Source organism: Salvelinus alpinus, chromosome 9 (assembly GCF_045679555.1).
Source record: "Salvelinus alpinus chromosome 9, SLU_Salpinus.1, whole genome shotgun sequence".
NCBI classification, from domain to species: Eukaryota; Metazoa; Chordata; class Actinopteri; order Salmoniformes; family Salmonidae; genus Salvelinus; species Salvelinus alpinus.
Genome location: NC_092094.1, coordinates 86164248 through 86179176, shown reverse-complemented (window position 1 = coordinate 86179176; position 14929 = coordinate 86164248). Strand labels below are relative to the sequence as shown.

At 41.1% G+C, this 14929-nt stretch overlaps 1 protein-coding gene across 7 annotated transcripts in view; it reads left to right on the top strand.

Moving 5' to 3' along the window:
* The first annotated feature begins 2943 nt into the window (after positions 1-2943).
* The window catches only part of LOC139530882 (protein unc-79 homolog), a 47359-nt gene continuing 35373 nt past the window's right edge, over positions 2944-14929 (top strand). For 5 of the 7 annotated variants that reach the window (XM_071327654.1, XM_071327652.1, XM_071327651.1 and 2 more), the window contains exons 1-11: positions 2944-3077; positions 4511-4631; positions 9072-9385; positions 10871-11041; positions 11287-11382; positions 11523-11578; positions 11883-12012; positions 12445-12509; positions 13276-13364; positions 13562-13602; positions 13810-13838. In XM_071327654.1, coding sequence (XP_071183755.1) covers positions 3056-3077; positions 4511-4631; positions 9072-9385; positions 10871-11041; positions 11287-11382; positions 11523-11578; positions 11883-12012; positions 12445-12509; positions 13276-13364; positions 13562-13602; positions 13810-13838 — 1134 coding nt within the window. In that variant the 5' untranslated portion in view covers positions 2944-3055. The remainder of the gene's footprint in view (positions 3078-4510; positions 4632-9071; positions 9386-10870; positions 11042-11286; positions 11383-11522; positions 11579-11882; positions 12013-12444; positions 12510-13275; positions 13365-13561; positions 13603-13809; positions 13839-14929) is intronic. The other 2 variants (XM_071327655.1, XM_071327656.1) reach the window with 2 other exon arrangements.

Below are 14929 nucleotides of genomic sequence, written 5' to 3'. Positions count from 1 at the left end.
AGCAATCTCTCTTCACAATGTCAGTGTTTGCGTTCACTCTCGTAGTCCCGGCTGGATGGATCATGCACCGTATCCCAGTTTACCGCCAGAGACCCCTCCAGAACACTGACTCGGCTCCACCAAAATGCATAAAAGGACATCACCGAAAAATCACTGAGCCACAAAAACTCTGCCTAAATGTAGCTTATCTTAATAATGTATTAGATGAACTAATGTATAAACACAAACTAAACCACAATCATTTACCAGGTGGATGGTATAATGTTTAATATTTGTAATTTATTTTGTTTCTAAAGATGAAATGTAGTATTTTTGTCTTGATGGCATTGAATTGTTGCTTGTCTTTATTGCAGGCTCTTAACATTGTTTCAGCAGACTGACACCCGGCCCACGCAGTTTTCATCTCCAAAATTCCAATCTGCATGTGCCTTCAGTTGAATGAGTGATTTTTGAGATCTTCTAGTGGACATACAGAACCAGGAACCAGTGAGTCCACTCAGAACCAGGCTCCAGACACAGGATGTTGTTACTTTATCAGCTGGAGATGGGAAGGGGAATACTCTAGTCCTGGTTCTTGGCAAACACTGAGATCTGTTGAGAAGTATAGTTAAGGTTGTAGTGTCTATTCTCTTTGCCTCAGAACTGAAATTCTTGTTTATCTTTTAGCTGGGATGAACTGGGAATAATTCTAATTGCTTCCTGTAAAGAAAAGAAAACCGTTCCTGATATACTGTACCAGTCAAAAGTTTGGACACACATACTCATTCAAGGGTTTTTCTTTATTTTTACTATTTTTTACATTGTAGAATAATAGTGAAGACATCAAATCTATGAAATAACACATATGGAATCATGTAGTAACCAACAAATAAAGTGTTAATCAAATCAAAACATATGTTATATTTGAGATTCTTCAAAGTAGCCACCCTTTGCCTTGATGACAGCTTTGCACACTCTTGTCATTCTCTCAACTAGCTTCATGAGGTACTCACCTGGAATGCATTTCAATTAACAGGTGTGCCTTGTTAAAAGTTAATTTGTGGAATTTCTTTCCTTCTTAATGAGTTTGAGCCAGTCAGTTGTGTTGTGACAAGGTAGGGGTGGTATACAGAAGCTAGCCCTATTTGGTAAAAGACCAAGTCCATGTTATGGCAAGAACAGCTCAAATAAGCAATGAGAAACAACAGTCCGTCATTACTTTAAGACATGAAGGTCAGTCAAAGATTAGAGAAAATTCAGAAAATTTCAAGAACTTTCAATGTATCTTCAAGTGCAGTTGCAAAAACCATCAAGCGCTATGATGTAACTGGCTCTCATGAGGACCGCCACAGGAAAGGGAGACCAAGAGTTACCTCTGCTGCAGAGGATAAATTCATTAGAGTTACCAGCCTCAGAAATTGCAGCCCCAGAAAATGCTTCACAGAGTTCAAGTAACAGACACATCTCAACATCAACTGTTCAGAGGAGACTACGTGAATCAGGCCTTCATGATCAAATTACTGCAAAGAAACAACTACTAAAGGACACCAATAAGGAGGAGAGACTTGCTTGGGCCAAGAAACACGAGCAATGGACATTAGACCGGTGGAAATCTGTCCTTTGGTCTGGAGTCCAAATTGGAGATTTTTGGTTCCAACCACCGTATCTTTGTGAGACGCATTGTGGGTGAATGGATGATCTCCAAAATGTGTATTACCCACTGTAAAGCATGGAGGAGGTGTTATGGTGTGGGGGTGCTTTGCTCGTGACACTGTCAGTGATTTATTTAGAATTCAAGGCACACCTGACCAGCATGGCTACCACAGCATTCTGCAGCAATACGCCATCCCATCTGGTTTGCACATAGTGGGACTATCATTTGTTTTCAACAGGACAATGACCTCCAGGCTGTGTAAGGGCTATTTGACCAAGGAGAGTGCTGCATCAGATGACCTGGCCTCCACAATCACCTGGCCTCAACCCAATTGAGATGGTTTGGGATGAGTTGGACCGCAGAGTGAAGGAAAAGCAGCCAACAAGTGCTCAGCATATGTGGGAACTCCTTCAAGACTTTTGGAAAAGCATTCCAGGTGACTACCTCATGAAGCTGGTTGAGAGAATGTCAAGAGTGTGCAAAGCTGTCATCAAGGCAAAGGGTGGCTACTTTGAAGAATATCAAATATAAAATATATTTTGATTTGTTTAACACTTTTTTGGTTACTACATGATTTCATGTGTAATTTCATAGTTTGATCAAATCAAATCAAACTTTGATGTCTTCACTATTATTCTACAATGTAGAAAATAGTAAAAATAAAGAAAAACCCTTGAATGAGTCGGTGTGTCCAAACTTTTGACTCATACTGTAAATAGTCAGTTGCCATAACTCCCCAGTGACAATGGAAAGACTGTTAGAAAAGCAAAAAACTATAGGAAGCAATTTCCCTTCACCACTACTTACTGCGGTTCTCAAATTGCCTACAGTAGTTTGATAGTATCCTTCCTAAACATGGTCTTTGTGCATACTGTCAAAATTCATTGTTTAAAAATGCTCTTTATAAATTACAGTTAAAAAATCTCTGACAACCATCTGGATTATAAATGATGTAAAATAGTGATATATAGCCTATAGTTTAAGAGGAGTAAGTATACCACCACCTTTGAAACTCACTCTTTGAATCTCAGCTGATGCAAAAGAGCATTAGCAGCTTCGTGTTGAGTCGGGTGTTAAATATCACTTTCTTGAATGACAATTTGTCAGAGTCGGACCAGTCCATTTTGAAAGGTATGTGTGATTTGGGTCTGGCTTTTCTATCAGCACAATGACATATACATTCCCAAATTATAAAAATGTCCACGAAAGACACCGCATGCATTTAAATGATTTACAAGGCCAATGCAATCGATTGCAATTTCTGTTAACACGCTTTTTATGGAAGCAGTGGTACAACCAGAGCGAGCCTGTGAGCGAGGGGGGATTATTCACTTTTTCAAGACTGAGGGGGAACAACACCGTAGGGGAGAAAAAACAAACATTTGACAGTGTTTGTTTTAGGATTCGTGAAGTGTTTCCACAATGTCTACGAAAGCAGAGCAATGTAAGTACCATTATTTAAAATGTTCCTGACATATCATTATCCACCCATTTTTAGGTGTAATTTTCTAGTAAGAAAGCGAAGGAGGGGAGCTGTCCTTGGTGATGAAACCGCGGTTGCTAAGGCAGGTTGCAACACGTACTCGCTCTGCAGATGATGGCTCTAGGTAGGGGCTAGTGTAGGGGATGCGCTATTTTTTGGCGGTGGTCAACACAACGATATGGGGAAAACATAATAGATATTAACCTTTCATTTTTGATTGACACGTTGAAAGAAAGGCCGGTGCGGAGAAAGAGATGTAGGTTATTGGTTTCAAGGTCGATTTGACAAATGCTCCACTAAACAATATGGTGGCATTGGTGATCAGTAATGTGGTTGCTTTGCTTGTTCTTTTACTTACTTGACATAATATGAGACGAGTTTTTTTCTTCGTCATTTGCCTGTGAAACAGGTGGATAAGCATACTGCGGTAACACTGTATTTGATCAACTGAATCAATGCACAGTGTAATAAACAATTGGTGGTTTGTTGTTGTTGTCAATTAACACACCTTGGAGAACTCAACATTACTCAAGTAGGCATGTGTTACTTGGTTTCGAATAGGCCTATAATAATAACTGGAAGAAACAAGTTAATATAGGCCCATCTACATTTATTTGGTAGAAAGCCTGCTCAATATCGACTTGAAATATACTTGGCCATGTTTGGGGCAAAATGTAATGTTCTATAGGCTACTCTATGGTCCCATGTAGGCTATGTATTGTAAACATCACAAGAAAGGGAAATAATCACCATTTGAACTCTAGCCTATAGACGATTTGTGTTGTTTCTCCTTCCTTCAGTACATAGACATTACTGAATTGGTCGGACATTAGTTTGCACAAGTTTCACACATTTTTGCCCTTCAAAACAACAGTTGAAATTGTTTTTTGGCAGGCAAAAACTAGAGACAGTAGATGTCCAGATTTTGCTAGCCTGTGAATGAGGTTACACCTTTGCTCACATTTCTTGTTTTGCAAAGTGTGTCTGAAGGTAGCCTATTCTGGCAATGCAGTCATTCATTGCTATGAAATTTGCAAAAAATAACACACTCATACACCCACGTAGATTTCCTAAACACACTAATTGACTTGGGATTTGTCATTTGCAGGTCAGCGAAGGCTAACCAATATTCCTCTCTGAGTCACAAAATGGCACCAAAACGACCCATTCTAGGGCTGGTTGTGACCTAGCTGGCCAAACACAAAGGCCACTTAAAGAGAGACAATGAAGGTGCCACAGAGACCCTCGCCCTTTGCCATGCTTATGGGGCAGCATATCAATGACCAGGCTTATACTGTACCAACCATAACCCATTGCCCCCCCCCCCCCCCCCGATTTGATAAAAGCTTCATCAGATGTCATATGTTTGTTACTCTGCTCTTTATCTTGTTTAGTTGCCTCTAAGATAAGATACTTGCAAGAGTATCACAACCGCGTGCAACACAATATTTACCCCGTGCCCTCCGGAACAGACATTGCAAACACATTGAAATACTTTTCCCAAACCCTGCTCAGGTAAGTAGCCTGCGCTGGAACCACAGGTGAAGTAAAGGAGTGTAACAGTATTTGATGTTTAGTTTCAGAGGAGAGATGACTGGGGTTAAGCCTAATTCTAATACATGCACAGCATCATGACAGCATTACTGCTGGTAGGAAGTCAGTTGGAATTAAAAGATAGAAGTGGAAATATTGGAAATGGTATTCTACAATGTAACTTTATAGTGCTCATCATCATTTAAGAATCCTAGTTGAAAACCCTCAGGTAATTTTCAGAGAGGGTATTGTCTTGCTCCATCCTCTGCCTTTGTGATACCATATGCTTCATGTTGCTGTATGAGGAACATGATCCTACAGTATCTCATCCCTGCACTGTAACATTCTGACCAAACTGGACGAGTGCGTGCGCCATCGCGCCATGTTGATTTTGTACCCCCACACCAGACATGATGATCAGGACATGCAGGTTGAAATATCAAAACAAACTCTGAACCAATTATATTAATTTGGGGCCAGGTCGAAAAGCGTTAAACATTAATGGTAATTTAGCTAGCTAGCTTGCTGTTGCTAGCTAATTTGTCCTGGGATAGAAACATTGGGTTGTTATTTTACCTGAAATGCACAAGGTCCTCTACTCCGACAATTAATCCACAGATAAAACAGTATATACCGAATTCCTTTCACGTTATCTCCTCTTTTCTCAGTTTTCTAGTTTACTTCTTTGGACTTTATATAGCGGTTGGCAACCAACTTTATGGTGCATTACTACAACCGACTGGAGTGTGTACGTCAGTTCATCTTTCAATCACCCACGTGGGTATATGCCCATAAACACCAATGAGGAGATGGGAGAGGCTGGACTTGCAGTGCATTGAGCGTCACAAATAGAACCTATTTCTATTTTACCGCCTGGCCATGCAGACGCTCGCTGAGGCGCGCGAGCAGTGTGGGTGCAATGATTGAATAACATGTATGTGTACATTTATTTTTGTAAAGCTCGCGCACGCAATGCGAGCGGTGTGGTCAGCATGTTAGAGTCAACAACATGTTCCCCCTCTTATCATGCCATGGCTGTTTGGAATAGTATGCTCAAATTGAGACAAGCCAATAATGGCAATTTTGGTAGATTTGAATTGTGCTGATGTTGTCTGCAAGTAGGAGGTTATAAATGTTAATAATGATGTTATCTTGCTGATTATACCAGGTATGGTTTGTATTATATTTGAGAAAAAACGAACAAAAAGAAATAGGCAATTTCAACCCCTCTGTACGTTCAGTGTTAGCTTTCTATATGTACATGTCCATGGGATGTCCTGGAGTCTCACTCCCAGAGGGGCTAGGGGAGGTCTGACAAGTCCCCAATGTGCTGTGACAGAGGACGGGAAGGAACAACACGTCCCCTCAGAACAGGTCAAGAAGCCAGGGCAGCCATTATGGCCATAAGCAGTATGTGACATTTAGGGCTTTGAGTTTGAGCAGAGCTCTCTGTGAGAATGAGCTGTGCTTTGATCATTGGCTATAGAAATCCTCATCATTAGACACAGTTATCTAAAGGGATGTGCATGAGGGAGACAGAACTTTCATGTTCCACTTTCATGAAAATTATGGGATTATGACGATCCCTTTAATTTCATCACACAGTGGACATACAGTAATAGTGTATTGTAAATACATTTTACTGTGGCCAAATTCAGATTATTTTCAAGTCAAACATTGGTAAAGTGTCCTGGATCTTTCTGACTTTGCTGAGAGAGCTAGCAGTCCTTGTGAGTGTGTTGTTACAAGCCTGGCATCCTATTTGTCCTTGGCACAGATGGAGCGTGATGGGGGCTGTGATTGTACGAGCCTGTGTTGTGGCAGCATGTTAACTCGAGTGACAATTGTGTCTGTGAGGCACAGTATCGTTGGGGTGTGAAGGGAATCCTGCTGGTATGATACTGTAACATTCGTCTCGTGTTTTCCTTGAGCTAAATCTCTTCCCTCCCAACTCACACATCAAGCCATGCCTCCTACATTGAAACCACTCTGCACTGCTCAGTAGAGTCTCAGACATTCAGACAGACACCTGTGTTTCATTGGCCTGGGGTGCACTGAGGCTTGAAAACTGTAACGAGCATATGTCAGGTTCCTGAAAAGAAAGAACCCTGCACAGACAGAGGATGGAGCGGCCAAATTAATATTTCATGAATTCTGCAGCATAGAAAGATATCAGTGTAAGACATTGACGGTATTGGTTTAAAGGGATGGGGCTACCCATGGGCTCAATTTAAGGAGGTTTACCCAAAGGGGGTGCTATGTAACATGTCATAAATTAGTCAAGTATGTTATAGTTGCCAGATTTTCCTCCCAGCCAGTCATCTAGAAAGTAACACATACCAGCCAAGCTCTCTAGCTCTCTGCATCAATGAGCCATGGATTCACAGTCGCCCTGACCCCATGCCAAATTCCATCGCTCATTAGAGTGACTGTGAGGAATCAAGATTCAGTCTGACACTGAAAACAGATAATGTAACGTATCATAGTATAATGGAATGTTGAATCTGGCATGAACAAGTCACACTCAAACGAAATCAAAAATCTCACATCTAGCTATTTGAGACACAAAAACAGGGGCTATTACGGTATTGTATCCCCTAGCTAATGCTTCGTTACAGTAATGCTACTTATAATCAGTGGCTCACTCATGCTTGAGAGCAACTACACATTGCCACAGTTAGAGAAAACATTTGGAAGATAGTGTTGCTTTGATTGGAAGTGTAGGATGTTTTATCTGATCTGAGATGTGTGTCTAACTGTGTGTTTATAACGTGAGTCTGTGCACTGGATGTGGGTTTGTCTGTGTGCGTGTCTGTGCGTGTGTGTGTGTGTGTGTGTGTGTGTGTGTGTGTGTGTGTGTGTGTGTGTGTGTGTGTGTGTGTGTGTGTGTGTGTGTGTGTGTGTGTGTGTGTGTGTGTGTGTGTGTGTGTGTGTGTGTGTGTGTGTGTGTGTGTTTGCTCAATTGAATTCTGCAGTTTGATATGTGCAAAGGGGTCAGTGATATTAAGTCATAACAAGATATCTTTACAAGATATAAAGCTGACCCCCCCCTTTGTTAAACTGACTATACATTCCAACTCCCTGAAAAAAACGTGGACGTTTTTCACACTTTGATTACTGGTATTTAAAATTGTCCAACATAACCAAATTCTTGCGGAGTATAACTTTCAGGGGAATTGTCAGAGAAAAGAAAGTGTTAAATGATGTTGATATTGTAAAATGTTATAATAGTAGGCTATTCTGTATTTCTACACTATAATCCCCTTACTCACTGCCTCTCTAGAAATGCTGTACCTCTACCTCTATGAATGACCTTTCAAAAAAACAATACATCAGCATTTGTAATCTGTGCTCTCATGCTAAGTACCTCCAAATAAATTTACTGATAGAAAAGCTTAGTTCTTTTACATTATGTTTGGTGAAAGAGAAGGGCTCTCCACCCCCCTTCCCCCTCCCCACCGCTAGAATCCTCACACACTAACCAACCAACTAGTTCTCCGTCTCTCTAAATGGTGAGATTTCCACCTTGCCAGGGGACAGAAAACACAAACGTCCATCCCACATTAGCTCACAAACATAATGCTACCGGTCATCCCGTTTGAAACAACCTATTCCTTTGTCATTATAGTTTCTCCCCTACCGTAGATTAGTTCTTACAATTATTTAAGAGACTTGAATCCATATGCCTGTTGGATCTCATTATTTCTCCTGATGATACTGATACAGTATCATAATGTATGTGTACAGACATTTCTCTGGTGCAATAAACATGTGTTGTGACCCAGGAATTCTTATCTAACCTCACACACATATTTATTACTAGCTGAAGCATGTTTCAAAAGTGCCACCTCTGTATTTTTCCTAAACGATTTGGTGTAGCTCCCATCCTTCACGACAGCCCCACAAAACAGGATATATATCCCGGAGAAACATCATGGCCCATTGGCCTCACTGTATGGCTGTTGCTGAATAGATCTGATTGGAATATAGCAGCCATAGAGGGAAAACCATTTGTAGTTTCCCCTTTGGAGAAGTATGGGGTTGCCACTGAAAACATGCCATTTTTTACATTCTTGCTCCTTGTCACCAGATGCGCATGAGATGCAGTGATCATTGCAGTTTTTGCAAACGTTTCTGTTCATATGTTTTGTTTTTAGAAGACAAAGATGTACAAAAAGTGAAATAGAAAATGTAAGTAATTCTATATGACACTGAACAGATAAAGCAGGGAACAATTCCCCATGCCTTCAGTGAAATATTACAGACACTGCATCCTATGTGGGGTCTATCTGGGTTAGTTTTTTTCTATTTACCCTGTCTCTGTAGTGCCATTTCAATGTAATGTGCTGTTTCTTTGTTTCTTTGTTGTCTCTTTTTTCCCTTGTTCCCCCCTCCCCTCCTCCCCCCTCACCCCCGGAGCAGCATTCTGTCCCGCACAGGCAGGAAGGAGAACCAGGAAGCATCCAATTTGGCCGTGCCCATGACCATGTGTCTTTTTCCTGTGCCATTCCCACTCACCCCATCTCTAAGACCACAAGTCAGTTCCATCAACCCTACAGTTACTCGCTCCCTCCTTTACAGCGTTCTGCGTGATGCCCCGTCAGACCGCGGGGGGCAGGGGCAGCAGAGTCGGGACGCTCAGCTCTCAGAGTACCCCTCTCTGGACTATCAGGGGCTCTATGCGACCCTCGTGACCCTGCTTGACCTGGTGCCCCTGCTGCAGCACGGTCAGCATGGTGAGTGAAGCCAGGGTGTTCTCTGTACATGTCCACCCCCCCCCACCCCCCCCGACTGTCTTTCTTGACCACATGAAGCTGCCTTTTCTGGCCTCATTTCCACCAAGAGAGGAGTCCCACAGAGGATCTAAAGGGATGCATGGGGTGATGGGGAACACGCTGGATCCTGACAGCTCACTTTGTTGATAACATAGAATAACCTGGAGTTTAGAAACATACTGTAGTACTGTATACATGTATTAACTGTTTGCTTTCTCTTTTTAAATGAGAATGTGAAATTGGAAAAATGCATTGAAAATGGAAATGTATTTGCAAAAAAGCCATTTAAAGGTTAAATTGCTATGGCTAGCATATGTTGTGTATCTATTAACTGCACCAGGGAATAGTAATCTGTCAATAGCAAGTCTGTGAATACAGTTGAAGTCGGAAGTTTACATACACCTTAGTATTTCAACTCAGTTTTTCCACAATTCCTGACATTTAATCCTAGTAAAAATTCCCGGTCTTAGGATAGTTAGGATCACCACTTTATTTTAAGAATGTGAAATGTCAGAATAATAGTAGAGAGAATTATTTATTTCTGCTTTTATTTCTTTCATCACATTCCCAGTGGGTCAGAAGTTTACATACACTCAATTAGTATTTGGTAGCATTGCCTTTAAATTGTTTAACTTGGGTCAAATATTTTGGGTAGCCTTCCACAAGCTTCCCATAATATGTTGGGTGAATTTTGGCCCATTCCTCCTGACAGAGCTGGTGTAGCTGTGGAAAAACTAAGTTGAAATGTATTTGGCTAAGGTGTATGTAAACTTCCGACTTCAACTGTATAGCTGAGTATATAGAATGTTTGCAACAGAAGTGTTTCATGAATAATTGCTTAGTTAAAAAAATATAAAAGCATGAAAGCCAACCTTCTTGACTGGAAAGCCCTACCCTTTGCTGAGGGTAAGCATCAGTTTCACAATGCTCTCTCAGGATGTTATTGTTTTTATACCAAACCTGGGTTCAAATACTATTTCAGGTATTTTAATTACTTTTCAATATATTTCAAGACAAGTATTCAGATACATATTTATTTGAAGTACTTGAATATTGGAACATATTTGGAAAATACACTCAAATATACTCCCATGCATTTAACCCAGCAGTTTGGAAAATAGTATTTGAAATAAAGTATGAAAATACTTTCAAATACAAGTTGGTCGTCTATTTGACTTTTACAAATAACCATTCAAATACTCAAATAAAAGTACTTGTTTTGGGATGTGTATTTGAAAATACTCAAACACAGATTTAAAAAAAAAAAGAAAATACTCAAATACACAAATATCTGAACAGATCTGATTTATACAAATTCTATATATGTATGCGTTTCCTTTAAGTTTTAATGCTATATTTTTCATTTACTTTGCAAAATATGTACATTTCATTGAATTTCTGTCTCTCTCTGTGTTTGTGCGTTTTGGCTCTCCCTTCTCCCATCAGATCTTGGACAGTCCATATTTTACACAACAACTTGCCTCCTGCCCTTTCTCAGTGACGATATTCTCAGCACTTTACCCTACACTATGATCTCCACTTTAGCTACATTCCCCCCATTCCTTCACAAAGACATCATTGAGTACCTGAGCACCTCTTTCCTCCCCATGGCTATATGTGAGTACAGCCACTCTGTATCAAACATCCATCTACATGCATATGCATGTGAAAAAAAAACACTTTGTTGAATTCAAGACAAGTCATTAAGTGGGATAAGTATAATTTAATATGAGTAGTCATATCTTTTTAGCAGAAATGTCAATGTGCATCACCATATCAAAGGAACTGTTTGGTTAGTGTCCTACCGTAAACACTACTTCATGAGGTTTAGGTTGTTTCTTCTCTTTTCTGTCCTTTTTTAGTGGGTTCCACTAGAAGAGAAGGGGGCGTCCCAGCATATGTCAATCTCTCTGCCTCCTCCATGCTAATGATTGCTATGCAGTACACTTCCAACCCAGGTAAACATGTAACTTAGGTTATTCCCAACCAGTACAGTACGTCACAGTTTTTCCTGTCATGTAGCACAGCCTGTCTTTTGATTCATACTGTGTGGTACCTGCCACCTATGTGACATAAATCTTTGTCTATTTGTTTCCAGTATACCACTGTCAGTTGTTGGAGTGTCTTATGAAGCACAAGCAGGAAGTGTGGAAGGTATATGTTCACAAATTGAATGTGTCATAATTCACATAGATTAGATGCCCAAACAACTCTCTCATACAGATGTAGGATCTTAATTTGATCACCCTGTAGAAGGAGAACTGCAACAGGGTGATGTCCATTAATTATAATCCACATAATCATTTGCATTTTCTGTTGCTGCAGGATTATTTACCTGCTGTAGCAAACTTGCTCAAATTAAGATCCTACATCTGTAGATATGGAAAGTGTCAGTGAAAAACTTTGTGACGGTCTTACACATTAGCTCATCACTATGGCCTGTGTTGTGCTGTGGCAGGACCTGCTGTATGTCATATCCTACGGACCATCCCAAGTCAAGCCTCCAGCCGTGCAGATGCTCTTTCATTACTGGCCAAATCTAAAGCCCCCAGGAGCCATCAGTGAATACAGTGGACTGCAATACACAGGTGAGGTTGCTTATGGTCTGCCTGTCAGGCTGTGCTTGTATGCAATACAGGTGTAGGATTTTTATTTGATCACCCTGTTGCAGAAGAACATTCCAGCAATACAGGACATAAAGGACATTTAAATTGTATAGTGTATTTGATGTTTGAAAAGGCTTCTGAAGTTTGTAATTTCCACTTTGAAATTTCAGACTTGATTTTCCCTTACGAAAAATGTATCATTCTCTAAAAAAATGTCCATTAATTATAATCCACATAATAATTCACATTTCCTGTTGCAGCAGAATTATTTTCCTGCTGTAGCAAACTGTCTCAAAATAAGATCCCACATCTGTAGATCTCAGGTGGCAGCAGTCTAACCCTCCTCCCACACTACCTTTTCCCCTTTCCTTCCACTTTCCTTCTTTCCCTCTATTCTATTTCCCCTTGCCACAGCCTGGAACCCCATCCATTGCCAACACATTGAGTGTCACAATGCCATCAATAAACCTGCTGTCAAGGTAACGTCTGAGTAACTACTGTGCACTGTAGCCAAAATAAAACACATACAAGACCGATATACTCAATGAGAACATCCATTGTGTACACAAACATAAAGGGAATACACACAGTATGTGTGGTGTGTTAAAGCGTCTTGGTGTTTGCTGCTGTAAGCGCAACGTTAAATGAGCCAGAGATTGCTTGAGTCACTGTGGTAGTACCGTGGGGTAATGATATCAGTGGCCTGTTTGCTATGCTCAGCCTGTCTCTGCTCAACTGTGCTAAAAACGGACAAGTAGAGCAGAGACAGGAACAGGGGCAGGGACAGGGACCGGATTTCAATTACCCAGGATTACAGAGGGTGTGGGGGGGGGGGGGGGGGTAATTGGAAGCGATGACCCCATGCCGCTCTTGAGGATAGGGCGCCTGTAAGCGAGAGCAGTAAATTACAGAACACCATCTGAGCATCTAGGCCATAAGCACTGTAGCTTAATACAGGGCCATGCACAGATCATAGATAACTGAATAGAACCATATGCATGCAGCCAGCTGCAGAGACAGGTAAAGGGGACACACACACACACACACACACACACACACACACACACACACACACACACACACACACACACATGTATTTGAGTTTGAGGTGTTATCACGTGTCAGGGCACAAGCAGTAGAGAAATACGGTGTGGTATACACTTCTTATGACCCCTACAGCTAGATATCACTGCTACTACTGTATATTCCATCTGGATTCTGTAACTGTCTGTTGTCGCCCTATAGATGTGCATCGACCCCACCCTCTCCGTTGCACTGGGAGACAAGCCCCCCCCTCTATACATCTGTGAGGAGTGCAGCCAACGGATAGCAGGGTATGTTGTTGTAACCTCTTTCTCTCCACATAGATGCCATTCCAAACATCACCTGCTGTCTGCTTCATTATTCTGGTCTTTATCCCAAGGGAGAAGCATCACCATGGTTGCATAATTCCATTGCTGGAAGTGTATTTTCAACTGAGGTATTCTCAGCTAACTATAATTTGATTTACATATTCGTGTGACCTTTACAGAGACCATTCAGAATGGCTTGTTGATGTGCTCTTGCCCCAAGGTGAGTGTTAGCAAACAAGTATTAGCATTCAGGTTGCCATCTCTCTCTCTCTCCCTCTCTCACACACATATACAAGTAAATACACGCACACATGTACCTCAAAATACCCCCAAAATAGAGTCAATCAGAGGGGAGTTATTTAGGCTGAGTGAACCCATTGTCTGTCTGTATGTTATATTGAATACTTCTGTGGCCTCATTTTTACAGCTGAGATATCTGCTATTTGTCAAAAGAAGGTAAGACATGAACGTTGGTGCATTGATATGTGTTTGTGTTTGTGCTCTCATCAGCTCATGCAGTATTCATAGTGGTAAAACTCATGGCTAAACAAGAGTACCCCTTTCTTCTTCATATTAGAGCAACAAGTGAAGTAGACTGGTGAATAGAATTGTTTGCTAGTATTTGTTACTTCTCTGTTGGATGGCTTTGCGTACATAATCATGGAATGTGGCAGTGCCTCCCTTGCTATGTCATTGCTGGTTGTGTATAAATATCATGCCTTCATGCCATCATCCACCCAGTGTTCATTTAACCATGAGCAGTAAAACGGCTGTGTAATTGATTTGAGGACAGGAGAGAGATAACCACTTGGGTCATTTTAAGTGGTGGAGAAAGAAACACTATGCTAGCCTGCTACAGGCTAACGAGGCCCAAAGAAGCTACAACTTGCACTTCGACATTTCATACAGCAGACCATTACATTTATCTCTGAAGTGTTTAAGGACCGTGCACTTTCATTTGGAGAGTCCATTCACTCGAACACTCCGTTCATTACTTGTCTAATGGATGGTCCAGTCTTAATGGAACTGGCAGGGCATGATGTTTGTTCCGGAATACAGTCCAAAGGCATAAAAGTTCCCCCTTGGTTCCCACGGAGACTGACACACAAATCTGTCAGGTAGTGTATCAAATCAAATCAAATGTTACGGGTGTAGACTTAACCGTGAAATGCTTGCTTATGAGCCCTTCACAAAGATGCAGAGTTAAAAAAGTATAATAAAAAGAAAAGACTAAGCTGAGCAGCCCAGGGTTGTCATGGGAAACAGCTGTCCTACATCTAGTTCATCCAGCAGTAGTTTTAATCCTCACACAGCCTTTTCAATAGGCTTTGTCCCACTGCAGAAAGCTCTTACCTGGATCCACGCCAGCTCTCTCATTATCAGCACACACATTATTGTTCTATCTGAGATGTGATTGCTTGTCAGAGTTACAGCTAGAATAGGGATTGCTTTCACAATGCTCTGCAGTTACAGTATAAGATATACTGTAGTGCGGTGTTCCCCAACCCGCAGGTGATTTTATTTGGTCCCCCAAATTATCTGAGCAA